At 36.6% G+C, this 19,607-nt stretch overlaps 2 protein-coding genes across 2 annotated transcripts; one reads left to right on the top strand and one right to left on the bottom strand.

Moving 5' to 3' along the window:
* Positions 1-1,577: 1,577 nt before the first annotated feature.
* Positions 1,578-2,465, bottom strand: LOC113852062. Its single transcript, XM_027482322.1, has 4 exons — positions 2,225-2,465; positions 2,046-2,125; positions 1,865-1,952; positions 1,578-1,705 (listed from the first exon to the last, which is right to left on the bottom strand). Exons 1-4 carry the CDS (start codon positions 2,463-2,465, stop codon positions 1,578-1,580), a joined length of 537 nt encoding a protein of 178 aa, XP_027338123.1.
* Positions 2,466-14,908: 12,443 nt separating this feature from the next.
* LOC113852046 lies at positions 14,909-16,192 on the top strand. Its single transcript, XM_027482305.1, has one exon. It carries the CDS (start codon positions 14,909-14,911, stop codon positions 16,190-16,192), a length of 1,284 nt encoding a protein of 427 aa, XP_027338106.1.
* The last annotated feature ends 3,415 nt before the right edge of the window (positions 16,193-19,607 follow it).

The following is a 19,607-nucleotide window of genomic DNA, read 5'->3' as shown; positions in this document are numbered from 1 at the left end:
CTTTTATGATACATTTACCTCCAATAAGCTCCTCTGATTTTGAAGCTTCAGCTCTACTCATAGCACCACATGGCCGCACACTCGTTTCCCGACTTGATTCCTGACCATTACCTTTGCTAAGGGGTTGTCTATTGCATGCGTTGTATCTATATTGCATTGGGCCATCCGGCGACTATTTACATGGATGCGTAAGACCTCAGGATAGAGGCATCGGATAATTGTGGCCACAGGGCACGGTAAGTGCGGGTAAAAGAAAAAGAAATTGTGAATCTGTGGAATATAATATGTGTTTATGTGTTGAGATGAGAACTTGCTTTATATGACACTGTGATATGTAATACCATGATGTTTTCTTTAATCGTGATAAGATGTGTTTTATGATGAATATGTGTTATGTATGAGTGGTAGGGTAGAAACTCATCCTTACACAACATTTTCAAGAAACCAGGACGAGTAATACCAGACTCACAGTGTATGGATGGATAAGAATTGCTATAGGACTTAGTTATTTTAAGTTATGTGATGGATATTTTCAGTTCTATAGCATTCTTTTAGAACAGTTGTAAAATTACTATTTCTTTTTGTTGTAGATGAAAATTTTAGAATCTTTATTTTTCTAAAATACTTATGAATTAATGAAATTTTACTCTATGAACCTTATAGCATTCTTTTGGAACAGTTGTAAAACTACTATTTCTTTTTGTTGTAGATGAAAATTTTAGAATCTTTGTTTTTCTAAAGTACTTATGAATTAATAAAATTTTACTCTATAAACCTTATATCATTTCATTGTTCTTTCTCATTAGAGAGTTTTTTTTTAAAAGAAATTTACTTTATGGTTTAAATTTTTATGAAAATTTATCATATATTAAGAAAATAAATATAAGGAATTACACTTAAGGCTCGCCCTACACCTATAATGCGTGACACTCTTAGGAATACACGATCACTAACCTCAAATTCTAAGGGTCTTCTACGTCGGTCAGCATAAGACTTCTCTCGACTCTGAGTAGCTCTCAACTTTTCTCTAATGATTTTAACTTTCTCCTTAGTTTTCTGCATCATTTCAGGCCCAACCATCAAATGTACTCTATCTTGAAACCAACAGATAGGGGTTCTACACCTTCTGCCATATAGAGCCTCAAATGGTGCCATGTCTATACTCGAATGGTAGCTATTATTATAAATGAATTCTACCAAACGAAGCATATCCTCTTAATTACCCCTCTGCTCTACAATACAAGTCTGCAACAAATCTTTTAAAGTCTGAATAGTACGCTCAGATTGACCATCTGTCTGCGAATGATATACAGAACTCAAACTCCACTGCATGCCCATAACTTCCTAGAAACTCCACCAAAACTGAGAAGTGAACCGAGGATCCCTATTAAAGATAATACTAGAAGGTATTCCATACAACCTGACAATCTCTCTCATGTACAATTCTACTAATTTTTCCAAGCTATAGGTCATGTTGATCGACAAGAAATGCGCACTTTTGGTCAACCTGTCAACTATGACCCACACGGCAACATTATTTTTAACCATTCTAGGCAGATAGGACACAAAATCTATAGTCACATGATCCCACTTCCATCCAGAATTTTCATCATCTGCAACTCTTCTGGAGGACTCTGGTGCTCCACATTTGCCTTCTGGTAAGTCAAACAAGCTTTAACAAACTCAGCTATCTCTCGTTTCACGCCTGGCCACCAAAACATCTACTTTAAATCTTGATACATCTTGGTAACACTAGGATGAATGTTGAGACTACCCTTATGTCCTTCTTCTAGAATTGCTCTCTTTAATTCAGCATTTCCAGGGACACAAACTTGACCTTGGCATCTGAGAATACCATTAGTACCTCTACTAAAACCCTTTGTCTTATCTGTCCCTAAGAGAAATACAATCCGACATAACATAGGATCACACAATTGTTTGTCTTTAATTTCCTAAATAAAAATTTTAGCTACCACAATTCTACCATAACTAATCTTTCTAGGTGATGAGTCAACATGTAAGTTCAGCTCTCGAAATTGCTATACCAAAAGAGTTTCACTAACTTTTAAGGAGAATCCATGAACCACATTCCTGCTTAATGCATCAACCACCACATTAGCATTTCCTGGATGGTATTAGAGCTGAAAATCGTAATCCTTAAGGAATTTCATCTAACGCCTCTACCTTATATTTAACTCTCGCTGGTTAAACAAATACTTCAGACTCTTGTTGTCACTATAGACATCAAACTGAGCTCCATCAAGATAATGTCGCCACACCTTCAGAGCAAAGACTACAACAGCTAACTCAAGGTCATAGGTCAGGTAATTTTGCTCATGAGTTCGCAACTGACGAGACGCATAAGCTACCACCCTCTTATCTTGGCTTAACACACACCCTAATCCTTGATGTGAAGTATCACAATACACCTCAAATGACCGACTAGTATCAGGGAGAATCAACATTGGTGAGGAAGTTAGTCGCTACTTCAATTCATTCAAACTTGGCTCATATTCCTCAGTCCATACAAAGGGTTGATCATGGCGAGTTAACTGTGTCAATGGTGCAACTATCTTCACAAATCCCTCTATAAATCTCCGCTAGTAATTTGCTAGGCCCACAAAACTATGAATCTCTATGGCTATCTTCGGCCTTTACCACTGCAACATTGCTTCAACTTTGGAAGGATCAACTGCAATTCACTTAGCTGAAATAACATGGCCAGGAATTTCACTTCCTCTGGCCAAAACTCACACTTAGACAATTTAGCATACAACTGTTTCTCCTTCAAAATACCTAATACAATCCTCAAATACTCTGCATGGTCCTTTAGCAAACTAGAATAAATCAAGATATCATCAATGAAGACTACCATAAACCGATCCAGGAAAGGTCTAAAGATCCGATTCATGTAGTTCATAAAAATGGCCGGAGCATTAGTGACTCCAAAAGGCATTACTATATACTCGTAATGACCATATCTTCTAGTGCAGAATGTTGTCTCTGGGATATCTTCATGCTTTACTTGGATCTGATTGTACCCAAACTTCAAATCAATATTAGAGAATACTTTAGCACCTTTTAATTGATCCATCAAATCATTAATTCCGTGGCAACGGGTACTTATTATTAATTAATTGTCAAATTACGAACATCAACACAAACCTAGAACTCATATCCTTCTCTTTCACCAAGAGAACTAGTGCTCCCCAAGGTGATACACTCGGCCTAATCATCTATTTTCGCATTAGATCCTCAATCTACTCCTTAAGCTTTATTAACTCTTTCGGTACCATTCTGTAAGGTGCTTGACACGTGGTCGCACACGGGTCAAAATAAACCTAATTACTATAGTACGAGGTAAGCAACTAGGGTCGTTTCTCAAAGAATCACAAGGTTAAATTAATCTATTTAGAGAGTATATAAAATAGGGGCTTTGTTTATAAGAGAAACCAAAAACACACTTAATTATAATTAGAATGAAGAGTGAACAAAAATTGAAATTCCAATCCAAGAATTAAGAAGAAAAAAGATGACTACTCTATCACCAGATTTTTAAGAGAGTACATCAACAAACAATTCAGTAATTAACAATGAATCTGAATGAAACCTCAATTCGAACTCAGCATTCACATGAAAACCTTCATGTGCTAATTTAATTTACCAATGCTGTTAATCGTAGTTTTCAAACCTGAAAAATCCAATTCATGTTCCTTAAAACTCAATTACATACATCAATCGAATAATACGTAATCAACCAGATGCATAATCATCAATCCAAACGAACAACTTCAATTCGAAAATATAATTAGCAAAAGGAGAAAATAAGGAATAGATGAAACCGAAATTATTATTGAATTTATGCCAATGTGAGATCAATCCTCAAGAGTGTCACGTCTCTTTTAATCCTTGAATTAGATAAAAATCTAAGCCTCCATGGATGGAGGGAAACAAGTCGTAAAAGGTGAGAAAAAAAACGAAACAGAGAAGAGAGGAGAGGAGAGGAGAGGAGAGGAGCCAAAAAATTAAAATTCCAAATTCAAAATTCAAAAATTTCATTTGTCACGTTGTTCTTTTTTTTTCGGCTATGAAAACGGCCTCTTTTTGGTTTGTGGCCTGAAGGACAATTGTAGCCTTGGATGTTAGCTTCAAAAAGCCACTAGAATGGGCTTAATCAGATGTCTGTGGACTGAGATATGGCCCAAATACTGCACCTTGCTTAGTATCTGTGACTGCAACGTTCTGACTTTTTCCAGGCCCAGTTTCAGCTTCTTATCATCAAAATTGGTTTCTGACCTCTTCATAGGAACTGTGAACCTTTCTCTTAGATTTCGTAAAAATCAAGAATCACAATGAAAGGAGTTCTACAACTCAATATATGGTCCAGAAACCAAAACAGTATCAGAATTTGCCAAATACTGGAAAAATTAAATAAAGCCCAAATAAAATTCAAACATCATAAAATGATCCAATTCAACCAATTAGGCACAAAAGAGGACTAATGAGCTAGGAATGAGAGGAAATAATGTTATAAAAATCCAATTGATCAGTGCTACAGACACTGGTTCAGCTCTAGGAATTAAGTCTATAGCAAACTCTACCTCTCTATGCGGAGGTATTCCAGGAATATCCTCTAGGAAGATCTCAGGGAATTCCTTGTACTACTGGTATTGACTGCAAACTCTACTCATTCTTTGCATTCATAATTGCCAAAAGAACATAACAAGAGGCCCCTTCACTCAAAGATGTTTCTATTTGATGAGTAGAATTCAGCTAAACACAGCCTTGCTGCTCAAGAAAAACCAGACATCTTTGCCCATAATCAATCAGCACATGATTGGCAGTTAGCCAATCCATACCTAGGATTACATCTAACCCTAACATCAGGATACAAATAAGATTTACTTTGTACCTTTATCCCTCAACTACTATAGGACACCTAACACAAACTGTCGAAGTCTTGATCGAACTCAAAGTAGGTGTCAAAACTACCAATTCACATCCTAGATTGCTCACTGACAATCCTAAGTTTCTCACATAAATATCTCTAATCCAATGTTCACCTGTATTCGGCCCATCAACTCTAGTAAATTGAGGAGGATCGTTCATCCTGAACTCAAACAATCCTTAGTAATCCGGTGGAGGTGCAACTGAGGCAGTAGCTGCTACTGCCTGTGCTGTAGCAGTGGCTTGGTTTACAGCTTGCTGCTGTTGAATCATATATGGACTCCGCCTCACAGTGCCTGCTATGGCCTCCATGGCGTAAGCCATTTGGTTCATGTCAGCAGGAAGATGAGGGTTTGCAGCAGACCTTCTCAGTCTAGCCATCTGTGTCACACCTCAATTTAATTTCCAAGTAATAAATTTGTAGAGTGGGAGTAATAAAATTTTCATTTAAATAAAAAGATTCCATCATAAAGTTTCATAAAACAGTTCTAAACATTAAAGAATTATAAATTTATATCAAAGACTGCTACAAGACTAATTTCGTTACATCATAGTTTTAAAATACAATCTAAGTCCTATAGCAGTTCATCTTTCCTTCACTGAGTCCAAGTATCAGATACGAAAATTTCCTACATCTATCGTGTCTGAGAACTGAGGTGATCAAGCTCGTTCCCTCAAAACCTGATGATTAGAAATTATGATATATGATTCACAGCTAAGACTCACATGCCTAACATGCACAACTGACGCCTAACAACCTCACCTCATAGGTTTACCTAGACCATGCTCTGATACCACTAAAAATGTCACGACCCTTTTTTATAAGGAACCGAGAATATTATTTCTACATCACTTACTCATTTAAGATAGATAAATAATGGAGAATATAAGTATAAAATTCACTTCTCATTCAAAATAAAACAAAGTTTCTTATACAACAAATATCTAATAGAACAATATTATACTACATAGCTCCCTCTATATGAGGTCTCAAAATATATGGAAATAGGACTTGAATGCAAAATTACTCGACTCCAGCTTCTAACATTTCTCCACTGGCCCCTTAGCCTGTGAAGCAGATGCAACACCTTTTACATCTGCTCACGTACCACCGTACAATCATCGCAGTACACATGCACACAACAACATAGACAGAAATGCAAGGGTGAGCTTACAAAAACAAAATAAAATCATATATATATATATATATATAGGGAAAAATATAACTCATAGCAACAACACCATGCAATCCTAACCCATCTAATGCACAACATGAAAATGATTTTGAACAAGTTTCAGAGCTTAAGTAATCCAGAAGGAACCGAGCCGGTCTGGGAGTGATCCATTCCAGTATCTGGATCAAGACAGCACAACACAACACAACTTAGCATGCTCTATCATTACATGTCTACCCACCTAAACATGTAACTCGGCTCTATAATGATGCAAGACATATATCTTGTAACGCCTTATATTTCTTTCCTCAATATATGATAAATTTTAAAAAAAATTTAAATGGCAAAGTAAATTTTTTTAAAAAAAACTCTCTAATGAGAAAGAAACAATGAAATGATACAAGGTTCATAGAGTAAAATTTCATTAATTCATAAGTACTTCAGAAAAACAAAGATTCTAAAATTTTCATCAGCAACAAAGAGAAATAGTAGTTTTACAACTATTACAAAAGAATGCTATAAAACTGAAAATATCCATTACATAACTCAAAATAACTAAGTCCTATAGCAGTTCTTATCCATCCATGTACTATGAGCCTGATATTATTCGTCCTGGTTTCCTGAAAATGTTATGTAAGGGTGAGTCTCTACCCTACCACTCATACATAACATATATTCATCATAAAACATATCTTATCATGATTAAAGAAAACATCATGACATTACACATCACAGTGTCATATAAAGCATGTTCTCATCTCAACACATATTATACTCCACAGATTCACAATTTCTTTTTCTTTTATCCGCGCTTACCGCGTCCTGTGGCCACAGTTATCCTATGCCTCTATCCCGAGATCTTACACATCCATATAAATAGTCGCCAGATGGCCTAATGCAATACGGATACAACGCATGCAATAGACAGCCCTAGCTAAAGGTAATGGTTAGGAGTCAAGTCAGGAAATGAGTGTGCGGCCATGTGGTGCATTCGTACACAATATTCCATGCACAATCCCGAATGTCACTCATCACCCTGCATTTCCCCAAGATATTCCATATGGTCTCTATCCTCCACTCTCCCAGTGTATCTCTGTAACTATTTACATCATATCCTTTTCCATCTCATACTTTTTCAAGTATGTTCACATATGCCATTTCTCATGTTCACACATATTTTTCATTATATTTCCACATACTTTTCATCATATACATCAAACTATGGCATATTCACAATACACATAATTTTTACATGAAACACAATATATTCAAACATGAAACATCCATCTCTTTGTATATTTCATATCACAAAATCATATCATCCATCCTCAATATACCTTATCATGCACTATTTGAACATAATATCACATTTTCACCATGTATTCATCATAAAATCACATAAACAACCAATTTTTCTCAGTTTTCACTGATTGTTTTTCATAAAACAAGGATTATTCCACATATAATCACATACATGACAAGATCTATGAGAATACAAGTAATAAACATAAGAAAATGATAAAGTAGAGCCCCTTACCTCAAAACAGAGCTTTTACAAAGATTTAACCGAAGATTTAACTCTAGAACAGAGTTTTTCCTAAGAACACCATGAACATTTATAAGAAAAAGAAGAAGATGAGAAACGAATGGTAAATCTAACTTCAAACTTAGAAAAACTTACTTGAAATCCTTTAGAACGGATGTATAATCACAAATCTGAAGAGAAATCTAAGTTTATGAGGCTTTAGTATGAGAGAAAATGGTGAGATATAGCCTTAGAACCTTGGATAGGAGTAAAGAAATGAAAATTTCGTGTGAAATCCCCTTTTTACAAAAAATTTTTGAAATTTATTGTTCACATCGGAAACATTGTGCATGCGTACTGTATGCATAGGTGACGTCAGCCATAACGTCATGATGATGTCACTGATGACGTCAGCAGTCACTGTACATAGGCAGTTTTATTATTCATACATGGTTTGTACACAGTTTTACTATTCATAGGCATTGTTCACAATTTTTTTTAATTTAATTTAATTTATTTTTTTAGTATAAATTGTATCCAAATCTATTCCAATTATACTTTAATAAACCTCATTTTCTTTAAATCAAAGTGCAGGATGTTACATATCTCAGCATGATGCAGCACGGCTAAAATCATTTCAACAGCTCAATTAGGACAATTTTATAATAAATTAGCCAAATCTCAGTGTTATTAAATCAGTTATCAGCAGTTACGGCGTAGAAAATCAACTTTCAATTATTAAATTCTTTATATCTCAGCTTTTATCAAAGAAATCTAACAAAACAACTCAAACCTTTCTTTAATAACATATCAAATCGTTCAAAACATAGTCCATAGGCTAAAGTAAGCTCCCCTTACCTTAGAATGGTGATTCATGCTAGATCTACTGAATATTACTTGTTTCAACACAAGATTCATCGGAGATTTGGCTTTAGAATGGAGTCTCTCCTAAGAACACCATGAACTTCTATGAGAAAGAGAAGGAGAAGAGAAACGAACGGTAAAACTAACTTCAAATTTAGAGAAACTTACTTCAAATCCCTTAAAACAAACGTAGAATCTCAGATCTAGAGAGAAATCTAAGTTTAGGGAGGTTTAGTACAAGAGAAAGTGGTGATATATGGCCTTGAAACCTTTGAGAAGGGTGGGAAAGTGGAAATTTTATGCAAGAACCCCTATTTATAGAAAAAAAAAATTCTCGGTACTGTTCACACCGCCTTACTGTTCATTCCGGAGTTATTGTTCACGTCGCCACTATTCACACATTTTGCACTATTAACGACACTGTTCATATGCATTGTTCACCTTTTTTTTTTTTTAAATAATTCTAAACTCCATCTAAATCTCTTTCAATACCAAATACTCCTTCAATTAACATTTAACAAGTACAGAATATTATATATTACTCAATAATAAATTACAGGCCTGACACAATTAATGGATGAATCCATGCCCTTGATTTGTTCTAATTTACTTGAGGACAACCAAAAATTTAAGTTTGGGGTGGTGATAAATCCATATTTTACTAGTATTTTACTTCAGTTTGTAATACATTTTGAATAGAAAATATGATTGAGAAAGCTGGAAAACTCAAAAATGATAGAAATGTTCAATTTCTTTCTCAATAGTTTAGTTGTTTAGATTTTATGAATTTCCTGTATAAAAGTTACTAATTAGAACATATTTTGTAGAAACTTGAGCTGAGATCATAAGTTGAAGGATCAAGAGAAAAATTAGAAGAAAGTAGAAATTTTGGACACAAAAAGAAAATAATAAGGAAGCTAAGTACTGGGCATTACCACTTTTTGCAAGGAAAGTGATCACTCCGCGTTAACACTTTTTCCAACAATAGTAACCATGCCCAGGAAGAAAGGCTCTGCATTATCTGTAACGCCCCAAATTTTGTCAACTAAGCTAGTGACTCTTAGATATCGATTGTTTGCTAATTTTGGTTTGCTAGTATCAGAATAATTAGCTAGATGCTAAATTTTCTATTTTATTCACAGAGGAGAATAGTGACTTGATCTCTAAGTTTTGCATTGTAGAGTAACTGCATGCAATATACTTGGCTTCGATATCACCCAAGAATTATCTTAATTATTTTCAGTTGTACTACCCAAAAATACCCTTGAGAATCTTGTTCAAAAAGCCATATTTTGTTTTATTTAAATTATTGAAAAATCATAATTATCTGTTTCGAAAAATGTGGGATTTTGTAATCATTTCATAGATTTTGTAATCATTACAAAATATTCTATAATCATTTCAAAAGATTTTATATTTATTTCAAAAGATTTTATAATAACTGCAAAAAGATTTTGTAATCATTACATAGATTTTATAATCATTACAAAATATTCTATAATTATTTTAAAGGATTTTATATTTATTTCAAAAGATTTTATAATTGCAAAAGATTTTGTAATCATTACTTCAAATCTTTACAAATCTAGTATCGACCACCAGATTTTCAAGCAAATTATTCGTGTCCCCTAAATTACAAACATCATAATTACCCGAATCTTCCGAAATCTAGTACCGGCCACTAGAATTACATGCAAGAAGATTTTGTCTCCCGATTTGCAGACATAATCATTTTGGAACTTTCTTTTCTTGTCTTCCAAAATGTCGACGCCATAATTACCTTAATTAATTGTCTTTCTTGAATTTAGCACCACATCAAATGTCTCGTCCATATGTCAACCTAGTCATGTCGTATTCTTTCCGGCCAATCAAATTACATGCATTTGCTGCCCAAAATCTTAACCTTGGAGTTTTTTGCCGATTTTTGGAAATTGCCCTACCAAAACCATGTGCATGCAGCCCTAAATTATTCCATGCATTTTGCTTGCCAAAATGTACTAACTTCGCTTGCAAGTTTCCCTAAAATTCACTATTCCTACACTAAAAAACCGTGGCACCCTTATCCAATTTTCACCAATTTCACTCCAATTTTTACCTAAATGGAACCATGTGCAGTTTTTTAACTTGGAAGCCTTGCAAAGTAAGCCAACTGTGAGGTGCTTAGTGACAATTAGTCACTCAAAGCTTAGAACCTCCATATAAATTGATTTAATTATTCCATTTGCTCATTTTGCAACTCAAAAACCGAAACCTCTCTCTCTTTTTTCTCTCACTTTACTTCACCATTTCTTATCCTCTCAAAGTCTCTAACTTTCTCAAACTCTCTCAAAGAAACTGAGAGGTTCCAGCCTACAAATCTCACAAATTCCTCATCCAAACCATCCAAACACACCAGCTTTACCTCACTACCATCTTCCTCCACCATCCCTCCAATTTTCATGTGGACGGAGCTCACTTTGGAGGAGGAACTTGAAGATCTTTGTTGCTATTTTTTGGTCCAGCATACTTCCTTTGGAGATCCACCATTTCCAGCCTTTTCTTCTTCAATTTCACGCCCAAAGCTCAAAGGCAAGGGGGAGTTCTCACCTTTATGCCTTTCATTCATTTTCCCTTGGTTGAAATTGTGTAAAATCTTGGAAAGATTTCATTTTTATCTTCAATAATTTTGAACAAGTTCATTGTACCATTTGCATGTTGAGTTCCACTTGATTTCTTCACTTTTATTGCCTCTAAGTTTGCGGTTTTATATCTGAATGAGGTAATTCCCTTGAAAGCTTGCATTTTTGACAATTGCATGTTGTTTCCTCCTTGTGCATGTTTTGGTTTTACACTTATTTTGCTAGATTTCTTGTTCAAATGATGATCTACCCTTGTAGCCATGGATGACAATTCCCTTCATTTGCATGTTGAGTTTTCACCTTGTAAATCACTTCCCTCACTTCTAAAGTCTCGGTTTCTATTTTGCATGAAGAAATCTTTTAGAAAGTTTGAGTTTTTGACCCTTGCATGTGGTATTCTTCCTTTGTACGAAATTTTGCGCTTGAAATGTGTTGGAAATCCCTTGTGCATGTCTCAGTTTTAAGGTTGCCTTGCTAAATCTCTTGAATAAATGATAATCTACCCTTTGAGACCTTAGAACCGTGAGCTTGTATGTCTTGGACATCTTGTTACCAAGCTTGATTTTATAAAGAGTTTCTTTCATGATTCTAAGAGTTTGAATGCTAAATTGGCCTTGTGTTGTCTCGGTTTTCTCCTTATAATTATGAACATCTTTTGAAAATAAAAGTTCTGCACTTGGATGATGGAACCTTGTGTTTGCATGTTGATTTTTCCCTATTTTGTTTATTTTGGACTTGACAAAAAATGAGTTTTAAAAGGCTGGACAGTTTTGATTATTATGAGGAAAAAGGTTGAAATTTATATATTTTGAAACCTTGGAATATTTGGAAAGGATTGGTATGATTCATTGGAATTAATTTCAAAAAAGAAAAAGGGAAAATTGCTTGGATGGTCTTGGTTTTGGCATTTAAAGTTTTGCAAAAAAAATTAGAAAATGTCTTGTATGCCTTGTCTTGTGTAAGGAAGCAAAAATGAAATTGAAAGTGTCTTACCATGACTTGATTTGATTGAACCATGCTGAAATTACTTGTTTGAGAGGTTGATGGTTGCTTGTAAATTTTGCATGAGTGACCTTGGATTAAAATTAGTACAAGACTTGAATTTACTTGATTTTGATGTGGAAATTCATGAAATTTACTAGAGTGAATTGCTGGAAAAATGTGAATGATATTAGGTATGTACTATTCATCCTTGATAATTGTGTTTGGAAAACTTTGAGGTATGTTTGAAGTGATGCTTGGCTGAAAATTACTATCATTATGACTCATGCTGTGGAATTACTATTTGAGAGCATCACATGCATCATTTGCATTTCACTCTAAAAGAATTGATGAATTATATTAAGGTGCATCGAAAATGATTATATAATGTTGTGATCTTGATGATCTAGTGCCCTTGAGGGCTATTTGATTGAAATGGACCATGAATATGATGGGAATTATTGGAAATATTATGATTTAGTTGTCTTATGAGTGATTGAGTACTAAGACTGAAAAATCAGCAAGTGACCATATAAGAAAAATGTGATAAACCAAGAGGAAAGGACTTAGATTGTTTGAGAATTGATTTGATTCACTTGATGTTATAGAAAGTACTTAAGTTTGATTGAACTTCCCTAATAAAGAGTGAAAAATCGAGAGGCAATAACTAGGATTACTGTGAGTCAACTTGTTTAATTGATGGTGTCAGGCTAGTGATTTATTATGAGTAATCTATAATATTTTATACTTGTTAAATGTTAATTGAAGGATTATTTGGTATTGGAATATAATTAGATGAGTTTGGAAAGAAAAAAAAAAGTGAACAGTACCGTATCAACAGTGTCAGATGAACAGTAAAACTGCCTATGAGCAGTGCAAACCGCGTACAAACTTTGTATGAACAGTAAAAATCGCGTATGTACAGTGACCGCTGACGTCATGAATGACATCATCCTGACGTCATGGCTGACATCAGATACGTGTACAGTGCGTGTACAGTATGCGTGCATAGTATTTTCTGACGTGAATAGTGCCCTGAACAGTGTTCCGGCATAAACAGTAAGGCGGTGAACAGTGTTTCCGGCGATGAACAGTAAATTTTGAAAATTTTCTATAAAAAGGGGGCTTCACACGAAATTTTCATTTCTTCATTCCTCTTTAAGGTTCTCAAAGGTTCTAAGGCCGTATACTACCATTTTCTCTCATATTAAACCCTCCTAAACTTAGATTTCTTGCCAGATCTGAGATCCTACATCTATTCTGAAGGATTTGAAGTAAGTTTCTTTAAGTTTGAAGCTAGATTTACCGTTCGTTTCTCTTCTACTTCTCTTTCTTATAGAAGTTCATGGTGTTCTTAGGAGAAACTTTGTTCTAAAGCCAAATCTTTGGTGAATCTTGCTACAAAACAAGTAATATTCGGTAGATCTAGTGTGAATCATCGTTCTGAGGTAAGGGGAGTTTACTTTAACCTAAGAACTATGTTTTGAACGGTTTAATATGTTATTTCAAGATGTTTTGATATGATTTTGTTAGATCTTTTGAATAAAAGCTATTTTCTAAGTTGTAACTGCTGTTAATTGATTTAAAATACTGAGATTTTGGCTGATCTATTATAAACTTGCCTTAGCTGAACTGTTAAAATAATTTTGGCGGTGTGCATCATGCTAACATATATGTTTTGCATCATTATAGAGCCGAGTTACATGTTTAGGTGGGTAGACATGTAACGGTAAGTTCATGCTGAGCTGCTGTACTGTGCTGTCTGGATCCAGATACCGGAATAGGTCGCTCCTGGACCGGCTCGGTTCCTTCTGGATTACTTAGGCTGTGAAAGCAGTTGGAAACCGTTTTTATGCTGTGCATTAGATGGGCTGGAAATGCATGGGACTATTGCTGTGAGAAATATTTTGCTATACATATATGATTTTATTTTATTTTTGTAAGCTCACCCTTGCATTACTTTCTATGTCGTTGTGTGCGTGTGTACTGCGATGATCGTACGGTGGTACGTGAGCAGATGTAGCAGGTGTTGCATCTACTTCACAGGCTAAGGGGCCAGTGTAGAAAGGTTAGAAGCTGGGGTCGAGTAATATTGCATCAAAGTCATTTTTCCCTTATATTTTGAGACCTCATGTAGAGGGATCTATATAGTATAATTTTGGGTATTTTGAATATTATGAACTAAATGTAATATTATGTTGTTCTGTTGGATATTTGTTGTAAGAAACTTTCTTTTATTTTAATTGAGAAGAGAATTTCGTACTTATATTCTCTATTATTTATTTATCTTAAATAAGTATGTGATGTACAAACAATGTTCTCGATTCCTTACAAAAAGGGTCGTGACATTTTAGTGGTATCAGAGCATGGTCTAGGTAAACCTACAGGGTGAGGTTGTTAGACGTCAGTTGTGCATATTAAACATGTGAATTTTTGCTGTGAATCATATATCACAATTTCTAATCATCAGGTTGTGAGGGAACGAGCTTGATCACCTCGGTTCTCAGACACGACAAATGTAGAAAATTTTGATATATGATACTGGAGTGAGCTATAGGCGATTCATGCTGCGTGAATAATAGGCTATTAAGCTAAGCTGTAAATGATTGCTGAGATAAGTGTGTTTGCTATGTTGTGTGAATGCTGATATGATGTTATCCTCAGTGCAAAATTGATTAAATTGTTATGATATACTAAATATGAATATATCACTATAAGCTGAATCTGTGAATATAGCTATGTGGTGGTATTGCTGAATGTGTTAAACGTTAGTAATCTAAGCTAGTCTATATATTAGGATGGCTAGACCAAGAAGATCTGTTGCAAACCCTCCTCCTCCTGCTGACGTGAACCAAATGGCTCACGCTATGGAGGCCATGACAGCCACTGTTAGGCAGAGTCTAGATATGATTCAGCAGCAGCAAGCTGCAAACCAAGCTGTTGCTGTAGCACAGGCAGCAGCAGCTACTGCCTCAGCTGCACCTCTTCCTGAATACCATGGGTTGTCAGAGTTCAGGAAGAATGATCCTCCTCAATTCACGGGAGTGGATGGACCAGATGCTGCTGAACTCTGGATCAGGGAGATTGAGAAGATCTTCCTAACTATGGGTTGCGCTGAGGAGAGGAAGGTGTTACATGCTACTTATATGCTGACAGGGGATGCAGAGATGTGGTGGCACGGAGCTCATGCTATGCTGGAGGCCCGAGGTGAAGTCATTACTTGGGTTGTATTTAGAAGTAGTTTTCTGGGAAAGTTTTTCCCTTCTCATGTTCGTGCTGCCAAAGAGCGGGAGTTTCTAAACTTGGTGCAAGGAAACTCATCAGTCTATGAGTATGCAATACAGTTTGAGCGGCTCTACAGATTTTATTCTCACTCGACCTCGGAGGAGTGGAGATGTCAGAGGTTTTCTGACGGGTTAAGAACTGACATAAAAAGGATCTTAATTCCACTTAGGATCACAGAATTTGCTGACTTGGTGGATCAAGCCACCATTATAGAAAGTCTTAATGCAGAGGATGTTGGTGGAGTTGGGAAGGTTCCATCTAGTAGAGCTGCTAGTAGCTATGGTAATGGAAGTAAGGGTGCTAAGAAGGGCCCTTACAGTCGGTCGTTACGCCAACAGCAGTCTCGACCATCTCAGTCGAAGGGATCGGCAACATTAGCCCCAGTGCCAGTAGGGACTGCTACCTCTACATTTCAGCCTAGGGGAGCAACTTCTTCCACCCCTAGAGCCTTAGTGCCTCAGATTGTCAGATGTTTCAGATGTGGTGGGCCACACTACCTAAGCCAGTGCCCACAGACTGATGTCAAAGTTTGCTTCTCATGCCAGCAGCCAGGGCATCTTGCTAAGGACTGTCCTACGCCTAGTGAGGCAGTTTCATCTTCTGCTAGTGCCTTGCACGCTGTGAGACCTAAAGCGACTAGAGCTCCGACAAGAATTAGATCGAGAGCAGAGGGACGTGTATTCACTACTTCTGCATCAGAGGCAGCCCATGCGACAAATCTCGTTCAGGGGACAGCGGTAGTGGCAGGTACTTCTCTTTCTGTATTGTGTGAGAACCTTAGGGTTACCAGTGAGTGATCTAGGATGTGAATTGGTAGTATCGACACCTACTTTAAGTTCGATTAAGACTTCGACGGTTTGTGTTAGGTGTCCAATAGTAATTGAGGGACGAAAGTACAAAGTAAACCTTATTTGTATCCCAATGTCAGGGTTAGATGTAATCCTGGGTATGGATTGGCTAACTACCAATCGTGTGCTAATTGATTGTGGCCGGAGGTGTTTAATCTTTCTTGAGCAGCAAGGCTGTGTGGAATTAATTTCTACTCGCCAAGTAGAAACATCCTTAGGTGAGGGAGTATCTTGTTTTGTTTTGTTGGGAGTTATGAATGCAGAAGTGGAGCAAAGCCTTCAGTCAATACTAGTAGTACGGGAATTCCCTGAGATTTTTCTAGAGGATATTCCTGGAATACCTCCACGTAGAGAGGTAGAGTTTTCTATAGATTTGATTCCTAGAGCTGAGCCAGTGTCTATAGCACCTTACAAAATGGCGCCGAAAGAGTTGATGGAGCTTAAGGAGCAGATCGAGGATCTAATGCAGAAACAGATGATTAGGCCGAGTGTATCACCTTGGGGAGCACCAGTTCTCTTAGTGAAAAACAAGGATGGGAGCTCTAGATTATGTGCTGATTATCGCAAGTTGAATAAGTTGACAATTAAGAATAAGTACCCGTTGCCGCGGATCGATGATTTGATGGACCAGCTAAGAGGTGCTAAGGTATTCTCTAAGATTGATTTGAAGTCTGGGTACCATCAGATCCGAGTGAAGGATGAAGATATTTCTAAGACTGCTTTCCGCACTAGATATGGCCACTATGAGTATATAGTAATGCCCTTTGGAGTCATAAATGCTCCAGCTGTGTTTATGGACTACATGAATCAGATCTTTAGACCTTTCCTGGATCGATTTGTGGTAGTCTTTATTGACGATATTTTGATTTATTCTAGTTCATCAGAGGAACATGCAGAGCATTTGAGGACTGTACTTAGTATTTTAAGGGAGAAACAGTTATATGCTAAATTGTCTAAGTGTGAGTTTTGGCTAGAGGAAGTGAAATTCCTTGGTCATGTTATTTTCGCTAAGGGAATTGCAGTTGATCCTTCCAAAGTTGAAGCAGTGTTGCAGTGGGAAAGGCCTAAGACAGCCACAGAGATTCATAGTTTTGTGGGCCTAGCAGGTTACTACCGGAGATTTATAGAGGGATTTGCGAACATAGCTGCACCATTAACACGGTTAACTCACCGTGATCAACCCTTTGTATGGACTAAGGAATGTGAATAAAGCTTTAATGAGTTAAAGCAGAGATTAACTTCATCACCAGTGTTTATTCTCCTTGATACTAGTTGACCGTTTGAAGTGTACTATGATGCTTCCCATCAGGGATTGGGATGTGTGTTAATGCAAGATAAGAGAGTGGTAGCTTATGCATCTCGCCAATTGCGAACTCATGAGCGAAATTACCCGATCCATGACCTTGAGTTAGCTGTTGTAGTCTTTGCTTTGAAGCTGTGGCGGCACTATCTTTATGGAGCTCAGTTTGATGTGTATAGTGATCACAAGAGTCTGAAGTATTTATTTGATCAGCGAGAGTTAAATATGAGGTAGAGACGTTGGGTGGAATTCCTTAAGGATTATGATTTTCAGCTCCAATACCATCCACGAAAAGCTAACGTGGTGGCCGATGCATTAAGTAGGAACGTGGTTCAGGCATTCTCCTTAAGAGTTAGTGAAATTCTTTTGGTAGAACAATTTTGAGACCTGAACATACATGTGGACTTATCACCTAAAAAGATTAGTTGCAGCCGAATTGTGGTGACTAATAATTTCTTACAGGAAATTAAAGACAAACAACTGTGGGATCCGATGTTATGTCGGATTGTATTTCTCTTAGGGACAGATAAGACAAAAGGGTTTTAGTAAAGGTGCTCATGGTATTCTCAGATGCCAAGGTCAAGTTTGTGTCCCTAGAGATACTGAATTAAAGAGAGTAATTCTAGAAGAAGGACATAAGGGTAATCTCAACATTCATCCTGGTGTTACCAAGATGTATCAAGATTTAAAGCAGATGTTTTGGTGGCCAGGCATGAAGTGAGAGATAGCTGAATTTGTTAAAGCTTGTTTGACTTGCCAGAAGGCAAAGACGAAGCACCAGAGCCCTCTAGGAGAGTTGCAGACAATGGAAATTCCAGAGTGGAAGTGGGACCATGTGACTATGGACTTTGTTTCTCATCTACCTAGAACAGTTAAAAATTATGATGTCGTGTGGGTCATAGTTGATAGGCTAACCAAGAGTGCGCATTTCTTGCCAATTAACATTACCTTTAGCCTGGAGAAATTAGCAGAATTGTACATTAGAGAGATAGTTAGGTTACATGGAGTGCCTTCTAGTATTATCTCTGATAGAGATCCTTGATTCACTTCTCAGTTTTGGCAGAGTTTCCAAGAAGCTATGGGCACACAGTTAAGGTTGAGTTCTGCATATCATCTGCAGACAGATGGTCAATCTGAGCATACTATTCAGACCTTAGAGGACCTATTGCGGACTTGTATTGTAGAGCAGAAGAGTAATTGGGAGGATATGCTTCCTTTGGTAGAATTCACTTATAATAATAGCTACCATTCGAGTATAGATATGGCACCATTTGAAGCTCTGTATGGCAGAAGGTGTAGAACCCCTATCTGTTGGTTCCAAGATGGAGTACATTTGATGGTTGGGCCTGAAATGCTGCAAGAAACTAAGGAGAAAGTGGAACTTATTAGAGAAAAGCTGAGAGCCACCCAGAGTCGACAGAAATCTTATGCTGACCGACGCAGAAGACCTCTAGAATTTGAGGTTGGTGATCATGTATTCTTGAGAGTATCATGCACTACAGGTGTGAAGCGAGCCTCAAGAGCCAAGAAGTTAACACCTAAATTCATAGGATCGTATCAGATATTACATTGTAGAGGACCCGTAACCTATGAATTAGCGTAACCACCTCAGTTGTCAGGACTACATAATGTTCTCCATGTGTCGCAGCTAAGAAAGTATGTTCCGGATTCGTCTCATGTAATTAAGCCTGATGTTGTGGAGTTACGAGATGATTTGTCTGTGGAGGTCCCAGCTGTTCGTATCAAGGATACTAGAGTTAAGGAACTTAGAGGCAAGTCTATTCGGTTAGTAAAGGTTGTTTGGGAACCAGTAACTGGTGATGCCACATGGGAGTTAGAGGAAAGAATGAGAGAGTTGTACCCTCATCTTTTCTCTAAGGGATGAAATTTTCAAGGACAAAAATTTATTTTCGGGGGGAGAATTGTCAGGCCAGTGATTTATTATGAGTAATCTATAATATTTTATACTTGTTAAATGTTAATTGAAGGATTATTTGGTATTGGAATATAATTAGATGGAGTTTGAAAGAAAAAAAATGAACAGTACCGTATGAACAGTGTCAG

The sequence above is a fragment of the Abrus precatorius genome, unplaced genomic scaffold, assembly GCF_003935025.1.
Source record: "Abrus precatorius isolate BTA unplaced genomic scaffold, Abrus_2018 Scaffold0, whole genome shotgun sequence".
Lineage (NCBI taxonomy): Eukaryota > Viridiplantae > Streptophyta > Magnoliopsida > Fabales > Fabaceae > Abrus > Abrus precatorius.
The sequence above is the reverse complement of the archived record's forward strand: the minus strand, read 5'-3'. Positions and strand labels throughout refer to the sequence as shown.